This window comes from Schistocerca nitens, chromosome 1 (assembly GCF_023898315.1).
Source record: "Schistocerca nitens isolate TAMUIC-IGC-003100 chromosome 1, iqSchNite1.1, whole genome shotgun sequence".
Lineage (NCBI taxonomy): Eukaryota > Metazoa > Arthropoda > Insecta > Orthoptera > Acrididae > Schistocerca > Schistocerca nitens.
In genome coordinates, this window is record NC_064614.1 from 772,629,634 (window position 1) to 772,657,023 (window position 27,390).

Here is a 27,390-nt window from a genome sequence, read left to right on the forward strand (position 1 = left end):
GGAAGAGCAGTTGAACGGAATGGACAGTGTCTTGAAAGGAGGATATAAGATGAACATCAACAAAAGCAAAACGAGGATAATGGAATGTAGTCAAATTAAATCAGGTGATGCTGAGGGGATTAGATTAGGAAATGAGACACTTAAAGTAGTAAAGGAGTTTTGCTATTTAGGGAGTAAAATAACTGATGATGGTCGAAGTAGAGAGGATATAAAATTTAGACTGGCAATGGCAAGGAAAACATTTCTGAAGAAGAGAAATTTGTTAACATCGAGTATAGATTTAAGTGTCAGGAAGTCGTTTCTGAAAGTATTTGTATGGAGTGTAGCCATGTATGGAAGTGAAACATGGACGATAACCAGTTTGGACAAGAAGAGAATAGAAGCTTTCGAAATGTGGTGCTACAGAAGAATGCTGAAGATAAGGTGGGTAGATCACGTAACTAATGAGGAGGTATTGAATAGGATTGGGGAGAAGAGAAGTTTGTGGCACAACTTGACTAGAAGAAGGGATCGGTTGGTAGGACATGTTTTGAGGCATCAAGGGATCACAAATTTAGCATTGGAGGGCAGCGTGGAGGGTAAAAATCGTAGAGGGAGACCAAGAGATCAATACACTAAGCAGATTCAGAAGGATGTAGGTTGCAGTAGGTACTGGGAGATGAAGAAGCTTGCACAGGATAGAGTAGCATGGAGAGCTGCATCAAACCAGTCTCAGGACTGAAGACCACAACAACAACAACATGTGGAATGGCCAGATCCTGAAGGGGCATAAAGAAGAATTAAAAACTTACAAAAAGGGCAGGCTATTTCTCAGCCGCTATCAAGAATTTCGAAATCGGTCAGTGGTATTCCCTCTCTGTAAAATAACAAAGTATCAGTAGATAGTTTAGAAGTCACATCAAGGAAGTCAGAAAAGTCGGAAATAGAAAAATGATCAAATAACATTTCTTTAAAAGTATCACGTCTGCTCTTGAATCATAAATAGACTGCAGCAGCGCCGCAAGTCTAAGATCTGAACTAACTCTGTTCACATTCAAGGTAAGAAAAATACAGGCCTGCATCCTGGTATTACAAAACAATTCAGATGATTACTTGCAAGTGACCTTTAAGGTCGTATATCACAGTCCATGGCAGAGTTAATGGATGAATCGAATGTAAAGTGCTGGATCTCTCCCACCACCCTCTTGCAGCAACTCATGTCAAACTCGTTGTAAAACAAAGCTTAATTCGATAAATTTTAGAGCTGTATCTACATTTGGTGCATATGTAGATTTAGAGAAAGCCTTTGACGATGTTAATTGGACCACACTCCTTGAAATTTTGAAAGTAGCGAGAACAAAATATTGAAAGTAGCAAGGACAAAATAGAGTGAGAGAAAAGTTATTTACAACTTGAACAAAAACTGCAGTCGACGGACATGAAATTGAATTCAGGTAGATTACATTGTATACCCTATCCCCGACGTTATTTAGTCTGTAGCCTGAGCAAGCTATGAAGGAAGCCAAAGAAAAATTTGGAAAGTGAATTAAAGCACAGGGAAACAGAGATAAAAATTTTGAGGTTTGCCGACAATACTGTAATTCTGTCAGAGGCAGACAAGGACTTACGAGAGCAGTTAAACGGAACGGACAGTGTTTAGAAAATAGTTAATAATATCAACACCAACGAAAGTAAAATAAGGGTATGGGAATGTGCTCTAATTAAATCAGGCGATACTGAAGAAATCCGATTAGAAAATGAGATGCTAAAAGTAGTAAACAGTTTCTGGCCTTATCATAACAGTAAAAATAAACCACTCTTCCAGAAGTCTCTGAACATTTCCGTCATCAACAATACGCATCCACGTCTTCTAATGTCATCTGCACCTACCATCAGGTTGGTGCCTCTGTCTTTTCTCATTTCTTCGAATCCAGAGAAGCATTTCCATGGTTCGTCTCTTAACGTGGCTGCATGCTTTGACAACACCTATTCAATTTCCATTACGGTTTGCAGTAGCTTCCACAATGCAATTAATGTAATCTGAATAGAGAGCTAGTCTGCATTCCTAACTCGATTAAAATTCCACATGGCAAAGAAGAGAAAAACTGTGTTTTTAGTGCATGGTAAATAACACCAAACACCTGGAAATTTTGGAATTACAGAAGTCTTTATGAGAAAAGCAGTTGTGCCGTATAGGATTAAGTGTAAGATAACAGATCACGTCAACCACGCACACAAGGTAGCAGTTTGTGACGGTCATGTTTTGGAAACTGACTTTAAGGACCAAATGGTAGCAGATACTTGGAGTCTTTCACATAAACTTGAAACAAACAAGTTGAATCATCCACTGTATTATCAAATGTGAGACGTACCGATGGAACGATGACGACGGACTGGGAAGCATCAGCGCAGTGCTTACTCAGAGCTTTGCTGCCAGCCGATACGACGATGGATGTTACAGCGTTCCATCAGCAACCTCGTTTTGAATTACTAGAGCAGCGAGTGAGTAATAGTGTTGTGATTCCATTTACACAGGAGGTAGCGAAGCTGGAAATAACGAACTTAAACAAGATGAAAGCACCAGGGCGTGATAGAATTACTGAAGAAGTGTTGCATCATATATGTAACAGCGTTATTAAACGAATGTCTTTTGACAGGAAGGTTCCCAGAATCTGCAAAAATCTCTAATATCATTATACTAAAAAAAGGGGAAGGCAAAGATCGAAAGGAACCGAAATCTTACAGGTAGATTTGTTGGTAAATGTTCTGGCCCTAAGTACAGGAAAACCTGTGCCGCCGCCTGAGGGACCACAGACAGGTAGTAAGTAGGCAGAGTCCCCTGCAGTACGGGTCAGGAAAGGAAAGTTCATCAAGAATGCGATAAATGATTCACTGAACATTGTGAACACCTCAGACATCAACTATGTTATAGGCGTAGTGATTCATGTAGCTAGGGCGTTTGATGATCTATGGTAGCCTATGGTGTTCAAAAGACTCAAACAGATGGCCAGTCCAGGGTGTCTCTATCAAAGTCTACGAAACAGGCATGCTCAGTTACAGTGTTCCGGAAAAAAAATGTGAGAAACATCACCAGAAGACCACAGGGCTCCGTTTGCGGTCCAGAGTTCTGGGCTGTTGGCATGCCTAGAGCCTATGGTATATGCCAGTACAAGAGGTAAATTAGAGGAAAATAGCAGGGTAGTTCTTGAAAAACTGAATATCTGGTGCTTAGAAAACAGACTAACCATAGCAGCACACGAAACAATTTCCATGTTAGTAAAAGAAACATTATCAAGAACGAGAAACCTGAGAATCAAAATTAATGACCATCTTGTGAAAGGAGTATGTAGGTACCCCGGTATCAACAAGGACGAAAAGCAAAACTTTCATGCAAAAAGCAAAAGTTTCATGCACATATAGATCTACATCTACATCCATACTCCGCAAGCCACCTGACGGTGTGTGATGGAGGGTACATTGAGTACCTCTACCGGTTCTCTCTTCTATTCCAGTCTCTTATTGTTCGTGGAAAGAAAGATTGTCGGCATTCCTCTTTGTGGGCTCTAATCTCCTTGATTTTATCCTCATGGTCTCTTCGCGAGATATACGTAGGAGGGAGTACCGCTTTCGCGATTACTAAATGATCCTGTAACGAAGCGCGTTGCTCTCCGTTGGATCTTCTCTATATATTCTAGCAACCCTATCTGGTACGGATCCCACACCGGTGAGCAGTATTCAAGCAGAGGGCGGACAAGTGTACTGTCACCTACTTCCTTTCTTTCCGGACTGCATTTCCTTAGGATTCTTCCAATGAATCTCAGTCTGGCATCTGCTTTACGGACGATTAATTTTATATGGTCATTCCATTTTAAATCACTCTATGGTCATTCCATTTTAAATCACTCCTAATGCCTACTCCCAGATAATTTATGGGAATTAACTGCCTCCAGTTGCTGACCTGCTATATTGTAGCTAAATGATAAACGATCTTTCTTTCTCTGTATTCACAGCACATTACACTTGTCTACATTGAGATTCAATTGCCATTCCCTGCATCATGCGTCAGTTCGTTGCAGATCCTCGTGAATTTCAGTACAATATTCCATTGTTACAACCTCTCGATATACTACAGCATCATCCGCAAAAAGCCTCAGTGAACTTCCGATGTTATCCACAAGGTCATTTATATATATTGTGAATAGCAACGGTACTACGACACTCTTACTTCGGAAGATTTCTCTCCATTGAGAATATCTCCATTGAGATATCGCCTGCCAGAAAGGCATTAAAATCCTGAACAGTATAGCAACAACTGTCCAAAGAAGATTTCAACTGCCACCAAGTGCAATAAGAAAATACGCTATTGTGGGCTACGGGTCGAGCGTTTGGCTCATACAGTCAGAAAGTTTAAGGACACTACAGGCTGTACGGCGAACACAGACAAGTGTACTTCTGCGCCTGAAAGGAGCGTATAGAGCAACAGTGTCTGAGATGCTGCTAGTGATGAGGCTACGGCTAGAACTAGCTGTAAGAAAGAGAAGTGCACAATATTAGCTCCAAGAGAGTGAATATGGGAAGGTAAAGAAGAGCCACATTGAATAAAGCAATAAATGCATGCTTTGATAGGCAATGGTGAGAATGGGACAGAGCAGAAACATGGAGGAGATCTTACCAGTTACCTCATAACACATAAGAAAGTTCAAGAAAGTCACGCTTTCTTCCACCCAAGGGAGTTACACTGTGCCTGTCGAGACATGATCTGTATCCCAGTTGCTTACTGAAAATATCACAACGCGCGACAACCATTTGTGCATGTGAGCAGTAACCAGCTCCCCGAACCGTGTTGTGTGGGAATATCCCACTAGACAAGATGTTCCACACTACGGTCTTCGGTAATACAGCAGTCTATAACTTTTTTTTCTTAGTCAACTGTCTCCTGACTAGTTAGATGTGGCCGGCCACGAATTCCACTCCTGTCCCAACCTCTTCATTTCAGTGTAGCACTTGCAACCTACGTCCTCAATTATTTGCTGGATGTATTCGATTATATGTATATGAGTGGGGGTGGAGGATGAGGGCCAGAGGAATGACTTCACACAAAAATTATGAAATCATCATTGGAAGTTAACACAACCTTAAAAACAGGAAGTCTACATCAGACTTTCGAAAAATGATGGACAGCATGCTTGTCGAAGCAGCCAAATATAGAATTTTAAAAAGTGAGTACCTAGACTTATTTTAAGTCATCAGTCTTTTGATTGGTTTGATGTGGCCTGCCACGAATGCCTATCCTGTTCCAATCTCTTCATCTCAAAGTGGCACTTGCAACCTACGTCCTCAATTGTTTGATGTATGTATTCCAATCTCCGTCGTCCTCCACAGTTCTTACCCTATACAGCTCCCTCTTGTACAACAGAAGTTATTCCCTGATGTATTAACAGATGTCCTAACAACCTGTCCCTTCTTCTTGTCAGAGTTTTCCATATATTCCTTTTCTCACCGATTCTGGGGAGATCCTCCTCATTCCATACCTCATCAGTCCACTTAATTTTCAACATTCTCAAATGCTTCGATTCTCGATCTGTTCCGGTTTTGCCACAGTCCATGTTTCTCTTCCAAACATACGTTCTCAGAAATTTCTTCCTCAAGTTAAGGCCTATGATTGACACTAACAGACTTCTCTTGCCCAGGAATACCCTTTTCGACTGTGCTAGACTGCTTTTTATGTCTCCCTGCTCATCATGAATTATTTTGCTACCTAGGCAGCAGAATTCCTTTATTTCATATACTTTGTAATCATCAATCCTGATGTTAACTTTCCCGCTGTTCTCATTTCTCATTGCTACATACATTCAACATATCCTACAACTTAGCTTTCACTGAGGATAGCGATGTCATCAGCGAACCTTATCACCGATATCCTTTCATCTTGAGTTTTAATCCCACTCTTAAAACTTCCTTTAATTTCCTTCCTCGCTTCTTCGATGTACGAGTATAGACTGAACGCTAGGGGCGAAAGGTGACGTCCTTGTTTTACTCCCCTTTTAATCTTCGTCTTCCACCCTTCTTGTTCCCTCTTGGTTCTTGTACCTGCTGTATACCATCCGTCTTTCGCTATAGCTTACCCGTATTTTCCTCACAACTTCGAACATCTTGCACCATTTTACTTTGTCGAACGCTTTTCCCTGATCGACAAATCCAATGAAGGTGTCTTGATTTTTCTTTAGTCTTGATTTCACTATCAACCGCAACGTCAGAATTGCCTCTGTGATGCCCTTCTCTTTACTAAAGCCAACCGATCTTCACCTAACACATCCTCAATTTTCAATTTCCATTCTTCTGTATATTATTCCTGTCAGCAATTTAGATGCATGAGATGTTAAGCTGATTGTGTGATAATTCTCTCACTTTTCGACTCTTGCAATCTTCGGAATAGTGCCGATGATGTTTCTCCGAAAGGCAGATTGTATAACGCTAGACTCATACATCTACATACCAAAGTGTACTTTTTCTACTTATTCTCTTTCATCGATCAAGTGAAGTATTTGTTCTCTTATCCATGGTTTCTTCTGTTACCTTCTTTATATCTATGTTTTTCTTTCCAACTTCGGTGACTGCCCTATTTAGAGATGTCCATACCTCCTCAACGGAACTGCCTACTGAGCTCTTCATTATCGCAGTATCTATAGGCTCAGAATCTTCAAGTGTATCCCTTCATTCCTTAGTTCTTCCGTATCCGCCTTCTTTGTACATGGATTCTTCTTGACCAGTCTCTTAAACTCCAGCCTAGTCTTCATCATCTGATCTGTGATCTGAGTCTGTATCTGCTTCAGGGTGTGCCTTACAAACCAGTAACTTATTCCGGAGTCTCTGCCTGACTATGACGTGATCTAACTGAAATCTTCCCTTATCTCCCGGTCTCTTCCAAGTGGACCTCCTCCGCTTGTTATTCTTGGACAAAGTATTCACTATTACTAGCTAAAATTTATTGCAGAATTCAATTAGTCTTTGGCCTCTCTCATACCTAGTACGAAGCCCATATTCTCTCGTAACCCTTTTTTTCCACTCCTTCCCTGACAGCCACATTCCAGTCCCTCATGACCATTAGATTTCCGCCTCCTTTTATGTGCTGAATTACCCGTTCAGTACCCTCATATGCATTCTCTATCTCTTCATTTTCGGCTTTCGTCGTCGGCATGCATACGAGATCCATAGTTTTCGGTGGTGGTTTGCTGTCTGAACTGATGACAACAACCCTATCGCTGAACTGTTTGCAGTAATTCACTCTCTGCCCTGCCTTCCGATTCATAACGAATCCTACTAAAACTCATCTGACCAGAAATCCTTGTCCTCTTTCCATTTCCTTTCACTGACCCCCCACTACATCTTGATTAAGCGTCTGCTTTCCTACGATGCTCAAACTTTTGACATTCCACGCCTCGACTAGTAGAACGTTTTGCTTTCGTTGTTTATTCACTCTTTTTCTCATGGTCACCTCCCCCTTTTTCAGTCCCCTCTCGGACATCCGAATGTGGAACTACTCCGGGAATCTTTTGCCAATGGAGAGATCATCATGACACTTCTTCAATTACAGCTCACATGTCCTGTGGATACACGTTATGTGTCTTTAATACAGTGGTTTCTGTTGGCTTCTGCATCCTCATGCCATTGATCATGGCTGATTCTTCCACCTTTAGTGGCAGTTTCCACCCCAAGGTCAAGATAGTGCCCTGAAGCTCTGTCCGCTCCTCCTTTCTCTTTGACAAGGCCGTTGGCAGAACGACGGAGACTTTTTATACCGGAAGTTTTCGCCCTCCATTGACGATGATTTTTTATTCTGGTTTCGAAGGCAGGGTTGAGTTGTTTGGGGGAGAAGACCAAACAACTAGGTCATCGGTTTCATCGGATTCGGGATGAAGTCAGCAGTGCCCTTTCAAAAGAACCAACCTGGCATTTGCCTGGAGCAATTAAGGAAATCACGGAAAACCTAAATCAGGATGGCCGAACGCGGGATTGAACAGTCGTCCTCCAGAATGCGAATCCAGTGTGCTAACCACTGCGCCACCTCGCTCCGTCCGAAGGCAGGTTTCGAAGACGGGACTGAGGTCGTTTTGATTACTAATCAAAGAATTTAACCTTTTTTATTTCATTTTTTTCGTCACTGCTCCTTGCATTTGTTCGGGGCGGACGTCCCATGATACCCGTTCAAGTTCATCGTTGATCCATTCACTCAGTTCCTTATTATTATTTTTTTATTTATTATTACAGTGGGCAGCTAACTCCTAGACTGCGGGTAGTTTCTAATGCAGTAAGCAATGAGGAAGTGTGGCATAAGCTAAGCTCGCTGACTGCTAAAATATCGTCTTATGAACCGCATGCCAACATGGCTGAGAGACAAGGAAGAAGACGCCATACTTCATGACAACGGGGAGCTCTTTAGTAGAACAGCCACCTGCAACAACCTTCCGAAGGCTGTGAGGAGATGAGCCTCGGGCGGACCAGGAAGGATTTCCTGAGACGCTGACATCCATCTCCCAATCTCCTCACCTTGAGCGGCACAGGGGCATAGCCGCTGGGGATATTGAGTTGTGCCTCAAAGCACCACCGGATAGCTGTCTAGAATTATAAATTACAAAATTTGTGATCCAGTAATGAAACAGTGCGTAGTAGACCAGAAGCAAGTGCATTTTTTTTCTGGATGAACATATCTGTGTGCGCCAGATGGCCAAATGCTAGTATGTAAACTTTTTCCTGTTCTAAAAATGATTAACTTTTTAAATTTTGTACGTAGAAAATTTACGCAGATTTTTTCCCCTTAACCACCGTAATGCTTAGTTATACCAACCCCTTTTGAAATTATGCTAAAATTTTATGTGCTATATTCGTGTGGAACATTTTGTCTGTTGTAGTCTCTAGATGACAAACTGAAAGAAAATAGCAAATAAATAAACACATAGACAGCGGCTCTGAACACTGGTCTGATTAAATTAGTCAGATGATGGTTATCCCAACCGAAACTTGTCACCACGAATACAAAGAAAAGTAATTTCCGCTTAGATGTCTCTTATTATTCTCGCATAAAGTAAAAATCGCTGAAGTTCCAAAATGTTAATAAAATTTCTTATTCCTTTTTTCTCGTACTACTTTCAGTACCCGCTGCCGTCCCCTCATTGTTTATCCTGAACAGCCGAAATTGCAGATCATCACAAAGAAAATATATTTTCGTGATTGAAAAATGAGATCAATAGTACCCGTGTTCGTTGTGGACGGGATTTTAAAAGAAAAGAACTTTTTGATTCCACGATTGTCTCCCAACAGCTGAATCATAAATCGAGTGGAAATGATTTGAAACATAACCAAAAACAGCATCTGCATGAAATATCAAGAGTCTTTCGTTAAAAACTTTCAAGGCTGGTGAGGAATTGCAATCACATCGGGGACCTTTCGGGAGTGTAACTGGCTCAAACTTTCTCTTCATGGACGATAAAACTAAATGAGTCTGCTCTGATCTGTTCTGGAGAATGAATTCTTGTTGTTATCCATTGCAAGGCCTGACCATCGAGCTCTTCGGAAGGATGGATGGAACAGAAAAAAGAAAAGGCAGCCCATCAACCGCCTTAATCAATGGAATCGGTTTCCAGCAGCGCTCTTGAAACACATCACAAAGATCATGCCACGTTGATGGAAAGCTGTTTTGTCATTGTGCAGGAGTATTTCAGGTTTTGCCATTTTTAAACGTGCTTACGTTGGCTTGAAAACTCTTACAGTTACAGTTTTTGGACATTATTGGAGGCTAAATTGGGTGTAATAGATATTTACCTCGCTCTCTAGATCTTTACCTCGCTCTCTAACGCTCTCATCCTCCTGTACAAAAAAATATGCTGTCTTCTTCATTTTGTTTAATATTTGGAGTTTAGTGAAGTACAGTTTGCCAAGTCACCTGATATCTGCTTTTTGTGGATTTACACTCGATTTAAGTTAATTAAAATAAACACATGTACAACTTACTTTGAGGAATCTGTTGATGATGCGAAGGTCCGGAATTATGTGGGACGCTCCTCAAAGAAGACACTGTAACATACACACAGCAAAAATTATATTAACTTTTAAGATTCAACTGTGCATTTACTAAAATCTGAACATTGAATCAGGCAGTAGAATCATCATGCCTTTCCCACATGATGTAATTTCGGCAGGCAAGTGAAGAACCTAGCAGTACATTAAACACAGTGGTCAGTTTACAAACGTGATAGAACTGTAGTGTTTTAGTTAACCGTAGGGTTTTATCCAAACGTCCCAGAAGAAGTCATCAGTGATATTTTCAGTCTTCTCACTTGTTTGATATGACCCGCCACCAAATGCTCCCCTGCGTCAAGTTCTTCATCTCAGATTAGCTCTTACATCCGACGTCTTCAATTATTTGTTGGAAATACCACAATATAAGTGTTCCCTGTATATTTTACCCTCTACAGTTCCCTCTAGTACCATGGAAGTTATTCCCTGATGTCTTCACACATATCCTGTCTTCCTCTCCTTCTTATTGCTTCTTCTTGTCGGTGTTCTCCATGTGTTCCTTTTCTCGTCTATTCTGTTTGTACGTGACAGAGTAGCGCTGAAAGCTGCAACAAACCATTGAATACCATAACAACAACTACATCTGTTATTCACGTTAACAGGTATTATATTTTGTAACACCTTCAGTATAACGTAACTATTATTAGGTGAATCTTCAACGACTATCAAATTCATACCGAATTTAAGTAAATCTGACCCTTCACAACTGACTGAGGACACTTACGGGCGGAAAATACCAAGTTTCTGACATCATTATTAGCATACAAATTATTCTCTCTTTCATAATTCACTGTACATCCCCAACTTCAGATAAACACATCCATGTTTTCCAATATAATCTACCGCCTTCCATCAGTTGGCACTTCGGGCTTTGCTTATTTCATCGAATACTGAGAAGAATTTCTTTTTTCTTTCAACATGGCTGTATACACTAAATACAAGCATTTAATTTTCATTATAACTTGCAGTAGCTTCCACACTGTACACTATGTGATCAAAAGTATACAGACACCTCAGACACCTGGTTGAAAATGAGTTACAAGTTCGTGCCACCCTCCATCCCGTTATGCTGGAATTCAGTATGGTGTTGGCCCACCGTTACCCTTGATGAGAGCTTCCACTATTCCAGGCACACGTTCAATCAGGTGTGGAAGGTTTCTTGGGGAATGGCAGCTCTTTCTTCACGGAGTGCTGCACTGAGGAGAGGTATCGATGTTGGTCGGTGAGGCCTGGCACGAAGTCAGCGTTGTATAGGATACAGTTCAGGACACTGTGCAGGCCATTCCATTACAGGGATGTTATTGTCGTGTAATCACTCCGCCACAGGCCGTGCATTATGAACAGGTGCTCGATCGTGTTGAAAGATGCAATGGCCATCCCCGAATTAGTCTTCAACAGTGGAAAGCAAGAAGGTGCTTAAAACAACAATGTAGGCCTTTGCTATGATAGTGCCACGAAAAACAACAAGTGGTACAAGACCCCTCCACGAAAAACACGACCATACCATAAAACTACCGCTTCCGAATTTTACTGTTGGCACTACACACGCTGGCAGATGACGTCCACCGGGCATTCGCCATACCCACACCCTGCCAAGAACAGGAGCACGTGAGTTTCTTCTTCCTTCTACACAGGCCACACAGGAAGAAATTTTGCAACCAGCTACAAAGAACATATTGATGCCCTTCGACTCAAAAACTTAAGTAAGTCCAGTTTTGCATCACATGTTGCTCATAATAAACACTCTGTTGATGATATCAATAACAGTCTTTCTGTGCCCTGAGAAAGGACTACAGATGGACCTGCTTGAACAATTAGAAATTTTCATCCACAAATTAAAATCACCCCAAAAAAATCCTGAATGAACAGACTGAGTCAACGGAAAACCTTTTCTTCCAGAATTTCCAGGGTTTCTTGGCACCAAAAAACTCAAAAATGACAATAATTCATCGTCTTGCATCAATCTTGTTCTTCTTGGTGTGCAACGACTATGGTATTCCGTAACTTACAAAACGTTTTTAATTATGTATTAAATATTCACCTCTAGCTATTTACCTTTTCTATGCAGTTAGCAACATTTGCTGAAATGTAAAATCTATACTCGTAATATTAGTATAAAAAAAAATGCAACTCTGGCGATAGACTATTATGTATTAAAACGCAGTATCTGTCATATCCATATTCTTTGTAAAAACATCCAATGTTTACATCCTGTGAGCCAATTTCAAACCAAGAGTAGCTACATACTGTGTTTATTTGTGTACGAAGCTTAATAATGCACGTTATAAGAGCGATCTGATGTGAATACGACTAGGCAGTGCACTGTAAGTACCTAAAACATAAAAACTTTCTGATTCGTAAATTTTTCCTCACCGATTACTGAATTTCCGTCATTTCCGCCAGCAGCACCAGCACTGCATCTATCTACACTTGGTCCACAAGATAATGTTTCTGTAGCCCCTCCATCTGAAGATGAACCTGCAGTGGCTCGAAAACATGTTCATGGCTGAATAAATCATAAAAAAAAGTGACTGGTTGCTGATCTATTACCAGATAAACGATAAAATAAATTAATTGTGGTCAGATGGTGGTTATCATAACTGAAACTGGTCACCACCGATGGAAAATCAAAATCGTTGAAGTTCCAACACGTTACCAAAATTTCTTAGTCCTTTTCTCTTACGTCCCAGTCTTACTTTCACTTCCCATCGCCATTCCCTGATCATCTATCTTGAACAGCCACGAGCGTTCATCCTCACAAAGAAAATTGATTTTATTGGTTGAAAAATGGAGATAATAATACCTGTGTCCACTGTGCACAGATTTTTTCGAAAAAAACTATTTTGATTCGATGATTATCTACCTATTGCTGAAGAATGCATCCAATGGAATTGATTTGAAACATAATCAAACAAATTATATGCAATATATATTAACGGTCTTTCGTTGATAAATTCGAAGGGAATGAGACGAAACTCCATAAAGAAATTCACGTAAAAGCACGAAAGCGTGTACACAGGTTACAACGTAGAAACACTGGCACCATGATGCGTTAAGTGGGCGGGAACTTGAAAATGTGTAATAAAAGTTGGACTTGAAAAAAGTGATGAGGAGACTAAGCAGGACAGGGGCGTTGTCTGATCCAGCTGATCGGAAGACATTCATTTATTACAGAATTTACGACTGTATACGGTACTCAGTAAAAAGTACTACATGTCTTCCTACGGCTTTGAAGTAAGGTGGAAGGCGAAAGGGAGACGGGGGGAGGGGGGGAGGGGGGGAGGGGGGCGAGGAACCAACTGGTTAAACCCAATACCGGTATTTTAATTCTGAATAACTGATATTTTTCAGTTTTTGTTTCTTCTAGGTTATACCAGTTGGCTATTTTATTTTTTACTGATAACCGAGAAAAAAAAAACCGAAAAACTGATCAGTCATAGAAGCAGTGGTAAAATATTTCCTTTTTTTTAAGATAATTTTTATTCACAAAACTTCCATTTGTTTTAAATATTGCGTTGTCATATAAAATGGGAAAAGCGATCAGTGCCATTTGACTAACAATTCCGGCAGAGACGAGCAACCAACACATGACATAAGAACTGGTACAGCATTGCTGAGGCAGTAAAGTCCTTGTTGCCATGTTCCGTGCGCTTAAGGTACGATTGTATGTGCAGTGTGCAAGACTTACCCCACCTCGTCTGTACGGTAGTTTCTCGCACGTAACAGAATGAAAATAGAAAGTAGCTGATCTGTTGCCTGTGTCTACATAACACGCCTGTATATCCTTGCAGTCGTTGAAAACGGACAAATTACACTACTGGCCATTAAAATTGCTACACCAAGAAGAAATGCAGCTGATAAACGGGTATTCATTGGACAAATATATTATACTAGAACTGACATGTGATTACAAAAATGACTCTGAGCACTATGGGACTCAACATCTGTGGTCATAAGTCCCCTAGAACTTAGAACTACTTAAACCTAACTAACCTAAGGACATCACACACATCCATGCCCGAGGCAGGATTCGAACCTGCCACCGTAGCGGTCACGCGGTTCCAGACTGAAGCGCCTTTAACCGCACGGCCACACCGGCCGGCCATGTGATTACATTTTCGCGCAATTTGGGTGCATAGATCCTGAGAAATCAGTACCCAGAACAACCACCTCCGGCCGTAATAACGGCCTTGATACGCCTGGGTATTGAGTCAAACAGAGCTTGGATGGCGTGTACAGGTACACGATACCACAGTTCTTCAAGAGTAGTGATTGGCGTATTGTGGCGAGCCAGTTGCTCGGCCACCATTGACCAGACGTTTCCAATTGGTGAGAGATCTGGAGAATGTGCTGGCCAGGGCAGCAGTCGAACATTTTCTGTATCCATAAAGGCCCGTACAGGATCTGCAACATGCGGTCGTGCATTATCCTGCTGAAATGTAGGGTTTCGCAGGGATCGAATGAAGGGTAGAGCCACGGGTCGTAACACATCTGAAATGTAACGTCCACTGTTCAAAGTGCTGACAATGTGAACAAGAGGTGACCGAGACGTGTAACCAATGGCACCACATACCATCACGCCGGGTGATACGCCAGTATGGCGATGACGAATACACGCTTCCAATGTGCGTTCACCGCGATGTCGCCAAACACGGATGCGACCATCATGACGCTGTAAACAGAACCTGGATTCATCCGAAAAAATGACGTTTTGCCATTCGTGCACCCAGGTTCGTCGTTGAGTACACCATCGCAGGCCCTCCTGTCTGTGATGCAGCATCAAGGATAACCGCAGCCATGGTCTCCGAGCTGATAGTCCATGCTGATGCAAACGTCGTCGAACTGTTCGTGCAGATGGTTCTTGTCTTGCAAACGTCCCCATCTGTTGACTCAGGGATCGAGACGTGGCTGCACGATCGGTTACAGCCATGCGGTTAAGATGCCTGTCATATCGACTGCTAGTGATACGAGGCCGTTGGGATCCAGCACGGCGTTCCGTATTACCCTCCTGAACCCACCGATTCCATATTCTGCTAACAGTCATTGGATCTCGACCAACGCGAGCAGCAGTGTCGCGATACGATAAACCGCAATCGCGGTAGGCTGCAATCCGACCTTTATCAAAGTCGTAAACGTGATGGTACGCATTTCTCCTCCTTACACGAGGCATCACAACGTTTCACCAGGTAAAGCCGGTCAACTGCTGATTGTGTATGAGAAATCGGTTGGAAACTTCCCTCATGTCAGCACGTTGTAGGTGTCGCCAGCGGCGCCAACCTTGTGTGAATTCTCTGAAAATCTAATCATTTGCATATCACAGCATCTTCTTCCTGTCGGTTAAATTTGTCCGCAGCTCGTGGTCGTGCGGTAGCGTTCTCGCTTCCCACGCCCGGGTTCCCGGGTTCGATTCCCGGCGGGGTCAGGGATTTTCTCTGCCTCGTGATGACTGGGTGTTGTGTGATGTCCTTAGGTTCGTTAGGTTTAAGTAGTTCTAAGTTCTAGGGGACTGATGACCATAGAAGTTAAGTCCCATAGTGCTCAGAGCCATTAGAGCCATTTTTTTCGGTTAAATTTCGCGTCTGTAGCACCTTCACTTCGTGATGTAGCAATTTTAATGGCCAATAGTGTAGTTACGAAAAATAGAGTTCTTCATCTTCATTCTTCACCCTTTAGCACCGACTATCCGTAATGCCCAAACAGTGGTATGATCCCCGATTACGACATTATTTTCGAGCGTTTAAAAAAATTTGACATCAGTAGCGGAACAGTGATGACTCCTTGTAGCATTCAACCATGTACCACTTTTAGAGAAAATCAGTGACCAGTGGACAGATGAAGTTTTCTTTTATTTGGCTATTTAACTTAATATTTTGATTCTATTTATTTTGAAACTGAGTGAGTCTTCTAGTTTTTTTTTTTTTTTTTTTTTTTTCAATGTTTGATCGATTTCTGCGTTTACCACAGGAGTTAATGTGAACAAAAAACTGGAAATACGTTATTTCAGAAACTGGTTATTTTGAGCGGTTTTAACAGCAAGGTTAAAAAGACATGGAAAAAATGATATAACTGAAAACCGGATGTTTCAGCCATAACCGCCTACCGTGTTTGAAGTGTGTGGTGCCCGCATTTTTGTTTACTCAGTGTAATAATATATTGATACGGGTTATGCCTGTAGTCCCCACTCTCGCATTAGTCCAAAAACAATAGTAGCAGCGTCCCCACGGCTGAACAGTGCAGTCATATCACACAAATAGCATGTTGATTCAACAATACAGGATCTGTGGGTACCGTAAGGGGTGAAAGCACGAGTTTTTCGTCAGCGGGTATCTGAGGAATTGGTAATATGTAATAATCAGAACTAAAGTAATATATTCACAAACGCTATAATGTTTTTATTTCACAATCAATGGCGAAATGGCACTTACAAAAGAGGGGAAAGAGGCTTCTTACACTATTCATGCAGTACTTCATCAATTTTTATATCTAGATTTTTGTGAATATACATAACCAGTCCGTTTAATCATTTAACTCCCGCTGTGCTGCTTAAGTAAGTCTTAAAATACCACAATGTCGAGAACGAACGTTCAGGTGTTGCTGTAGTTATTGGAATTGTGCAGGTAAGTTTCAGGGTCTTATGGGCCTAGGGAAAAATAATTTCATTTTACCTATTTAAAGATATAATGAAATAAAATAAGTGAATATCTCCTTGGTTAAGGGAATTTCTTCTCTAAATCTTTGTTTCACTGAAGGAAGTCTCTGGTGATGCATCAACATCAGTAGGCCACTGATTTACTAGAGCGTCAACAGCAGTTCGTAAGTCTTTCTGGTAACAATGTTTGTAAGTTTTTTTGGATCCCCTTCCGGTTTAAAAACTTGTCTTTGACTGGCTAATCAAGTAGTCTGTGGAAAGATGAAAAACTGATAGCCTAAAGTACTCTCCAAGGCTCTCTGTTTCGAAGTTACGACGCTGTATTTGTCTCTCCGTGGTTCTTGAAATTATTTCCTTCTAATTCCAGTAAGTTGAGACACAATTTCTGCTTCCTTAGACACTGGATGTAAATTTTCTCGAAAAATTGTCCACTTCCTTTTCTTGAGTCTCACACATACCAATCATTGACAGTGTTTACTCTCGTTTTCTATTGCTCATTTGTGCATATTTCGTCTTTCTATGTTGCTGTGGATTTTTTATTCTGAAGTACGCGAACTTTGGATGCGTTCCCTTTGTTATCAATCTGAATGCACGCGTGCGCTTCTGTGTGTGTGTGTGTGTGTGTGTGTGTGTGTGTGTGTGTGTGTGCGCGCGTGTGTGTGTGTCTGTTTTATTTTGTCCTTGTCGATAGTTCTTTTAGAGTGTTGAATCGTGTTTTGTTACATAGTATTGTTTGGTCATTGATAAATTTTTTGCCCCGTGTTCTAGCTTTTTGGATGGCATAATTTTCTTCTGTTGTTAAAAATGGTACCGGTGATTAATGTGTTTTAGATTTTGGAGGTCAGTTTCTGTGACACTGGGGTGCGGTTGTTTTTAATGATGTGATCTGCAAATGTGGAATGTGCGCTGTCACTTTCCAGTGCTCTTAGAAGTTCTGTGTGTCTAATCGTGAAATTTCTGCATGCTTGTCAGATGTACATTGAATCACAATGTTCCCAGGTAAGTTCTCTTATACCTGCATTTTTAGTGTTGTTGAATATTTTTAATCATTTCTGCAGAGTGTTTGTTTCATATGCCACATGTAAATCTTGTTTTCTCACGGTGTTTCATATTCTGTGTATTACTTTGTTGACAAAAGTCAGGGTGTGCCATGTTTCTTGTTGCCTGTGGTTTCTTCATCTCGTGTGCCGTGTGTGTTCTCTGTTGTATGGTTATTGTTGGTGTGATGTGTCGTGACATTGCTGTGTTTGTTCAGTGTCAGTTGTGTTTTTATTTTATGGTTTATCTTGTCAGCAGTGTTTAAACATTTTCAGTGGCAATCTGACTCATTATGTTTAGTTCTTGTGTGTAGCTGTCTGTATCCACTGGAATTCTGTTCAGTCTGAGTAGGAGGTATCTGAGGCTGGCCTGCTTGTGGGCTGTCAGATAGAATGCCCTGTTGTGAATAACTGTACTGGTTGATTTAGGTTTCCTGTATACTGAGAAGTGGCGTTTATGGTTTTTGCTTTCTATTACGATGTCTAGGAAGTTTAGTTTGTCTTTTTCAGTTTCAAGGGTGAACTGTATTTTTGGATGAGCAGTATTGATGTCTGTGTGTAACTGCAGTATCTGGTCACATGTTCCTTCTGTCAAGAAAATTATCTCGTCGACATAGTGGTGCAAATGTATTATTTTGTACCATTTTGGATTCATATTTTGTTCAAAGATTTTGTTTCCGAGGTACCAATATGCAAAAAATGGTTCAAATGGCTCTGAGCACTATGGGACTTAACTCCTGAGGTCATCAGTCCCCTAGAACTTAGAACTACTTAAACCTAACTAACCTAAGGACATCACACACATCCATGCCCGAGGCAGGATTCGAAACTGCGACCGTAGCGGTCGCGCGGTGCCAGACTGTAGCGCCTAGAACCACTCAGCCACTCCGGTCGGCACCAATATGCAGTGCAGTTATTCTCAACAGGGAAAACCACCTAACAGCTCACAAGCACCTACACAGCTCCTACACAGACTGAATGGAATACCAACGGGAAAAAATGGCTACATACAAGAACTAAACACAGTCGGATAGACTCCCACACAAAATGGATAAAAATAAATATTGCTGACGGACTAAACCATAAAATAAAGTCACAGGTGACACCAAACAAACACAGCAGTGTCACGACACAAAACACCAGAAACAACCACACAATAGACAACACACAAGGCACAATAGGTATAGAAACCTCAAACAACAATAAAATATGGCACACCCTAACATTTGACAGCAAAATAACACACTAATAGGAAACACTGTGATAAAACAAGGTATACTTGTGGCTCATGTACTACACAATGGTCAGTGGATAGTACCAGCACAGTACAGAGACGAGGTACTGCAACCACATGGAGGCCTTTCGGGAGTACAATCGCCCCTGACTTCCTCTATATGGACGATAATTTTCAACTATTCTGCATTGATCTGTTCTGATGGATGAATTCCTCGTATACTCTCCACCTCAGGGACTGACCAGCGAGCTCTTGGTAGCGAATGGAGGCAAGAGGAAAAAGAAATGGTATCCTGTCTGCCCCCCTAAGCAATGGAACTGACTGCCAATAGGGCTTTCCAATCACTTCACAAAGATTATGCCATGTTGATGCAAAGATTTACTGTTGCTGTGCAACAGTTTTTCTAGTTTTGACATTTTTAAATGCGCTTGCATCGGCTTGAGAACTTGTATGCTAAGTGGCTTGTGATCTATCTTTCCTCATTCTCTAACCCTCCTAAATTCCTTTCAAAAATTATGTTGTTATATTCATTTTGTGGACTCTAGTGCAGTACATTTCCCTAAGTCACACGATACTTACAGTCTGTGGAGTTACATTTAATTTAAGTTAATTAAAATAAATACGTGTGCAACTTACTTTGAGGAATATACTGTTGGTGCGAAGGTCGGCGAGTACGTAGGCGGCTCCTCAATGCAGACACTGAAACATAAACACAGTGAAGCGTATCGAATGAATGTTAAAAGTGCACGTGTATACTGAATTAGGCAATAAAATCGTTACACATTTCCCAGACAATGTAATTACGAAAAACAAGTAAAAAACTTTGGACTGCATCAAACTCAACTGCCTGTCTGCAAAGTTGATAAAACCGTAGGGTTTTAGCTAAACCGTATGGTGTTAGGTAAATGTCCCAGAAGAAATCATCACTGACTACTTCAGTCTTGACTGATTCGTTGCAGCCAGTCACAGCTTCCTCTCCTGAGTCAACTTCTTCATGTCAGAGTAGCAGTTAAAGTCTACATCCTCAATTGTTTGCTGCATGTGTTCCAATCTCTGTCTTACTCCAGAGTTTTTACCCTCTTGTACCGTGGAAGTTATTCCCTGATGTCTTAACAATGATTTCTTGTCAGTGTTTCCCATACATTCCTTTCCTCGCCGATTCTGCGGAGAACCTACTCATTCCATATCTCACCATTCCACTTAATTTTCACTATTCTTACGAAGTACCGCATTTCAAATGCTTCGCTATGCTTCACGCCTCTTCTGGTATTCCCACAGTCCATGTTTCTCCACCATACTATGCAGTTCTCCAAACGTACTTTCTCAGAAATTTCTCCCTCAAATTAAGGCCTATGTTTAATACTAGAAGACATTTCTTTACCAGAGCCATTTTTTGGGTGCAGTCATTTCTTCGTCCGTCATGGGTTATTTTGCTGCCTAGGTAGCAGAATTCCGTAACTTCAGCGTGGTCACCAATTTCTCGTTTCCGCCATTTCTAATTACTTTCGTCTGACGTCCACTTACACTCAATCCTTATTCTCTAGTCATTAGAGTGTTCATTCTGTTCAACACATCCTGTAATTATTGTTCACTTTCACTGAGAATACCAGTGTGATCAACGAATCGTGTCACTGATATCCTTCCACCTTGAATTTTAATCGCATTCTTGAATCTTTCATTTCCGTCACTGCTTCTTCAAAAATGGTTCAAATGTTTCTGAGCACTGTGGGACTTAACATCTGAGGTCATCAGTCCCCTAGGACTTAGAACTACTTAAAGCTAACTAACCTAAGGACATCACACACCTCCATGCCCGAGGCAGGATTCGAACCTGTGACCGTAGCGGTCGCGCGGTTCCAGACTGAAGCGCCTAGAACCGCTCGGCCACATCGGCCGGCCAACTGCTTCTTCGATGTATACACTGAACAGTAGGGCGAAGACTACATTCCAGCCTTACACTCATTTTTATCCGTGCACTTCTTTATTGATCTTCCACACTCATTGTTCTCTCTTGGTTCTTGTACATATTGTACGTTACCCGTCTTTTCCTGTAGCTTACCCCTATTTTCCTCAGAGCTCCGGACACTTTGAGCCATTTTACATTGTCCAACGTTTTTCCATGTCGACAAATCCTACGAACGTGTCTTTATTTTTCTTCAGTGTTGCTTCCATTATCAACTGCAAAGTCAGAATTGCTTCTCTCGTGCCTTACCTCTCCTAAAGCCAAAGTGACAGGCATCTAACAGATCAATTTTCTTTTCCATTTTACCGTATATTATTGTTGTCACTAACTTAGCTGCATGAACTGTTAGCTTGCACTTGTCAGGTCTTTCAATCTTAAGAATTATGTGGATAATGTTTTTTTTTTTTTTTTTTCTAAAGTTTGATGACAAATCTTCAGTCTCATACAACGTACACACCAACGTGAATATTTGTTTTGTCCGTACTCCCCGCATCCCCCCCCCCCTTCCGCCCCCAAATGATTTTAGAAATTCAGACGGAAGTCATCTATCCTTCCGATCTTGTTATATTTTAAGTCTTCCAAATCTTTTTTTAAAATTATTATTCTAGTACTGGATCCTCTTCTCTCTTCCCCGTCGACTCCTGTTTCTTCTTATTTCATCACGCCATCAGACAAGTCTTCCCCCTCACAGCAGCCCTCCACCTATCTCCTCTCTTCTCTGCATTTAACAGTGGAATTCATGAAGGATGACTTGACTTTTCCTTCAGCTGAGTTAGTCCTTCCGACAATCGTTCCTTTTTCAGTTTCATCGCATTTTTCACACAGGCATTTCGCCTTAGCTTCCCTCGACTTCCTATTCATTTCATTCCTAAGTCAATTTTATTTCTGTATTCCTGAATTTTCCTGGGATTACTTTCTTCCTTCTTTCGTCGATCAACTGAAATACGAGTATTTCTCCTGTTACCTATGATTTCCCCGCGCTTAATATGTTTCCACAGGACATCTGGCCTGTAACTGAAAAGTATCCTGATTATATCACCATTGGCAAAAGTTTCCAGACTTGTCCCTCATTCGGATCTCCGGGAGGGGAGGCCAACGGGGAGGTGAGAATAAGACTGAATAATCAACGAAAGTGTAGCATTCTATGAGTGAGGAAGCTAAACAATCTGAAAAGGGGAATGCTATGGCTCAATCTGGATATATTGACCGTTAGTGAAGTGAAATAGAAAGAAGAGAGGATAATATTAACAGCAGCAGAAAACAGTAGAACCAAAGTAGGATTCGTTATTAATAGGAAGGTAGAACAGAGAGTTACTTTGAACTGTTTAGTGATAGGGTTATTCTCATCAGATTCTACAGCAATCCAACAACGACAACAATAGTTCAGGTATATATGCCGGTATATATGCCGACGTCGAAAGCAGGAAATGAAGATGTAAAGGGAGATGAAATCTAGTAGTCATGGGTATTGGAATGCGGTTGTAAGGGAAGGAGTGGAAAAAAGGCGCATGAGCGTACCCTCATAGAGGTCTTCAGTGTACTGTTTCCACCTAACCGCTCTCTTGGAATTCCTACTGAACTGTTAATGGTGTCGTTCTTGCTTTCAATTTCTTCGGAAGCTGTTTTTACTTATCTGCATGCTGAGTCAGTCCTGACAATCATTCCTTTTTGGATTTCTATACATTTAGCTTCCCAGTATTTCCTGTTAATTGACTTGTATTTTTGGACACCTGAATTTTCCTGCATATTTTTGTACTTCCTTCTTTCATCGATCAGCTGCAGTATCTCCTCTACTATCCACGTTTTTAGATACCTCCATTCCTCTTGAATCGAAATGCTTACTGAGCTGTTCCTTAGGTAACTTCAAGCGTATTTCCTCATTCCTTGATAATTTCGTACCCCTCTTCTTTGCTCATTGATTCTTCCCTACTGGTCTCTTAAAATTTAGCCTGCTCTTCATCACTGACCTGAGTCTACATCTTTTCCTGGGTACGCCTTCCCATTCAATATCTGATTTTGGAATCTCTACCTGATCATGATGTAATCTAACAGGAACTTTCTAGTATATCCCGGCTTTTTCCAAGTATACCTCCTCATTTGATTCTTGTACAGAGTATCCCCTATTAATTACTAACGGATATTTATTGCAGAACTCAATTAGTCTCTCTCCTCTCTCATTCCTACTACCAATCCCATGTTCTTCGACAAGCCTTTCTTCTACTCCCTCTCCTATTTTTTCCCATTTATTCTAAATGTAAGCAGTGGCAAGGTTCGAACCAGGAACCGAGAACGTTTTGGTTATTAGTCAAGGACGCCATCCCTAGACAAAGGATCGACAATTATTTTTTTAATGTACTCCAATCTACGTATTCCCCTGTAGTATTTACCATCTACAGTTTCGTCTGGTACCATGGAAGTTATTCACTGACGTCTCAAAACATATCCTGTCACCTTCTTCTTCTCAATGTTTTCCATATTCTCCTTTCCTCACCGATTCGGTGCTGAACCTCCTAAGTTCTAATCTGTCCATCTAACTTTCAACATCCTTTTAAAGCGCCACATCGCAAACGCAATGATTCTCTTCTTTTCCTTTTTTCCAACAGTCATTCCGTACTCATCAGATTGCTCATTCCTTTCAACACGCTCCGTAATTGTTCTTCAGTTTGAAGGAGGATAATCAACTCCATCAGTGAATCTTGTCATTGATATCCTCACACCCTTAATTTTAAGCCAACTACCGAATCTTACTTTTATTTCCGTCATTGTTACTTCGATGCATATATTGAATAGTAGGAATGAAAGACTGCACACTTGTCTTACTTTTTTTTTTTTTTTACCCGAGCACTTCGTTCTTCGTCTTCCATTTATATTTTTCCCTCTTGGTGTTCGTACATGTGGTGTGGAGTACAGTTTATTTCTCTTTTCTGAGAATTTCAAACGTCTTGCCGCATTTTACATTGTCCTACTCTTTTTCAAGATGGACAAGACCTATTAATGTATGTTACTTTTTCTTAAGTCTTGCTTCCATGAGAAATCACAATATCAGAATAGTCTTGCTGATGACTTTACTGCTATAATCGACTCCGACAGCGGTATGGAATTATCGCAGCTTGAGATATAATGGAAGTGATCGATTATGGGAGCGAATTCGTTTGCAACACGTTGCGACATACTCTTTGATTCGAACCTAACTTGATACTGCGGAAATTGTATTTTTGTTATATGCAAGACGCAACATTGCTGACTGCAGCTTCCGTGGATAACAAACAAACGCGAAATTGTTTTTTCAGATCTCTGTAACAAATATATATTTCGAATGTTGTAAGCAGGTAAATCCATTACCTCATATACCATAACTTAGGATCTATAACAACTAAAGATCACAGTACGGTAATAGGTATCGTCGGGAACCTTCTCTTTTGACTTATAACAAAACTGTATCACGTAGGGCCAAAGACTCCTCAGTGAAATATCAAAATCCAAATAAATGATGTTTTCTAATATATAAAACTTAAGTTACAGGACAACAGATCGTGTTTAATACCTACAACTGGATTGCAAAAGCATCAGAAGAATCAATATAAAAAAAATATTTGGACATGTTAATTTCAATAGTTTGTTATCCATAATTTTGGAACTATGATCGTTGCATGAAATCTGAAGACCAGTTTTGGAATTGCATGACAAATGCTTTAAGGTGATGCCCAACATTTTACAGTCACTTAAAATTTTGTAAAAATTCCTTTGTTTATTTTGCTAATATGGCACAACGAGACGTCTCAAGAATTGTTGTTACTACTTTTGTATACATTCCAACAGCTATAATTTGCAAATGGCAAACTTTTTTGTGTTAAGAGTATTATAAATCAAAGTATTGCTTGTCACGAGTGGGCTTATTTTTTACTATGAAGTTCATTCCTATACATCGTTTTAGTGACCTTACATCCTGTACTCTGGTGGGGAGAGACACGTCTATATGGCTCTGAGCACTATGGGACTTAATATCTGAGATCATCAGTCCCCTACACTTAGAAAAACCTAATTAACTGAAGGACATCACGCACATCCATGCCCGAGGCAGTATTCGAACCTGCGACAGTAGCAGCAGCTCGGCTCCGGACTGAAGTGTCTAGAACCACTCGGTCACAACGGCTGACTCGACACGCCTATATGTACATTTTTTAAAGACACCAACAGCAGTTCATTGTAGTATGTTATTAGTGTGGATCGCGTGACCTATCACTGATGTAATTTTTGTGAATATCTGGGAAAATTAAGTTGGTAACTATGAAACATTATGGCTGACACTTTCTTATCGTGCGAATCATGATATCTGTGAATTGTGTGAGCGATATTTACCAATAAAGCACATATGGTGAATTATTGTTTCGACTTATTTTATTATTCTTGGAACATAGCACAAGGGAACCCAGGCGCTAATCTCCTGGAATGGACTGCAGCAACTTTAAATACATCTGTGTAATCGATAAAATCCACTGAATGGAATTGTGGTGCCGTGTTAATTTAAGCGGGCTTAGAGCTTAATTTTTTTTTTTGTCACCCAACGATATGAGACTACCGCAGAAGTCGGAGATCGACCATGACACCCCCGTCCGCCCCGTCCCTCGCTATAGGCGACGCCACAGTCAACGTCAGTTCACCGTTAGCGGCGCTATCACATACGTCACACCCATGGACCTCAAGTCACATTACGTGGCGGGACCTCGTGAACCCTAACTGTGATCGTCTGCTGGAGCGGTCACTTTTACTCGGTCCACGCCTACGGAAACATTCGTACATCGGCCTGTTATTCTACGACTACAACTGGCTACGTTTCTGGACTTCCGTGGATTTTGTTTCGGCGGGCTGTATTCTCTTTCTGTCAGGTCAACCCTTCATAAACTTAGTTTAACCATGTGCGTATACAGTGGCGCAAAAATAGGAATGTTTTTTCCGACTACAAATTAATTATTGTTTTCATATTTACGCCATAGAAAAATGGTTCAAATAGCTCTGAGCACTATGGGACTTAACTGCTGTGGTCATCAGTCCCCTAGAACGTAGAACTACTTAAACCTAACTAACCTAAGGACATCACACACATCCATGCCCGAGGCAGGATTCGAACCTGCGACCGTATCGGTCGCGCGGTTCCAGACTGAAGCGCCTAGAACCGCTCGGCCACTCCGGCCGGCACGCCAAAGCAGACAACCTGAAATTTAATACGTAAAGTTTCCAAAGTGCTTTCCTTCTTCAGGATTGTGTAGAGCCGTGACTGAATTCCTTGATGATGTTGATCATTATCTTAGACTTCATGGATCACTCTAAAAATTGCAGTAAAAAGACCCTTGTAGTTTTGCAGATGCAACTTTGAAGTTGCAGATAACCGCATTAGAACTAATCACACGCTTCGAGGTCGGACCTGCAAGATTGTCATTCCGCACCATCTCCGGTGAATCCTACAGGGGAACGATATAATTTCTGAAGATCTCCTGAAAGAAATAGAAGACGCCCACAGTACGATGTGGACGTACTCCATCGCACATGGTGTGCACACTTCGCACGCAGCAGTAAGGAGAGCTGGGCTACAGAGTGTAGTGCTGAAACTGTCGTTGCAGGACAGCTGGACAGGAGCAGAAACTACAAGCGAACAAGTTACCAGAGAAAACAGAAGATTTGCTCGATACAAAGACTTGTTACACATAATGCAGCAAGAAATGGAGTCCAGCTCATTGAATAGCAGCGGGATGAGGCTCTCTATACTAAAGCACGCGACTAGAAGGAGCCGCGTAGCCTCATGTAGCGAAGGGGTTCCAAGTGGGAGTGGGCTGTGTGGCTGCCGCCGGCCGTCCTAAATGCGGCGGCAGAGGTACGGAGGCTCGTGGTATAGAGCGGCTGGAGCCATGGTTCGTCAGGCGCACACTTCTGAGTCCACCGGACACTGCGAGAACCCTGTCGGCGTCGGACGGAAACTTGCAATTCCTTTGCCAGCTTTGACGCCGCTAGGGTGGTGTCGATACATGATACTACACTGCGTAAGCCAGTAGTTTCGGAGCATTCAGTCATGTTGTACAGCCGGTACACATACAAATTCATGTTCCAGCATTTGTTTCTATTTGACCACTTTGACAGGTCCGTCAATAGATTTTTGCACAATAAATCACTGTGCACTGATTGTGCTCCAGTCAATAGCCTTCTGTTGATGAGGTGTAGAAGCAGCTTAGACTCTCAGTAACCCAGTGGGGTCAGTTCTGTTTGTTGACGTACCCACAGAGGTGAGTGTGCCTCATCACTAAACCACACATGATCCTAGGACAGTATTGCTTTTTGAAAGGTTTTAATCATCTCATTTTCAAAAGAATATCGTCGCTCCAGATACCTGTCCTGCAAAAGTTGAGATCGTTGAATTTTGTGAGGAATAAAGTTAAATTTCTCTTTCATTCACTTCTGCAGA

The 27,390-nt window shown here is 41.3% G+C and overlaps 1 protein-coding gene across 2 annotated transcripts in view; it reads right to left on the reverse strand.

The window, feature by feature from the left end:
- The window catches only part of LOC126261577 (inter-alpha-trypsin inhibitor heavy chain H4-like), a 148,699-nt gene that overhangs the window by 22,592 nt on the left and 98,717 nt on the right, over window positions 1-27,390 (reverse strand). For both annotated transcript variants that reach the window (XM_049958553.1, XM_049958552.1), the window contains exons 13-14: window positions 19,610-19,672; window positions 9,988-10,050 (exon numbers count right to left, since the gene is read on the reverse strand). In XM_049958553.1, the coding sequence (XP_049814510.1) occupies window positions 9,988-10,050; window positions 19,610-19,672 (126 nt within the window). The remainder of the gene's footprint in view (window positions 1-9,987; window positions 10,051-19,609; window positions 19,673-27,390) is intronic.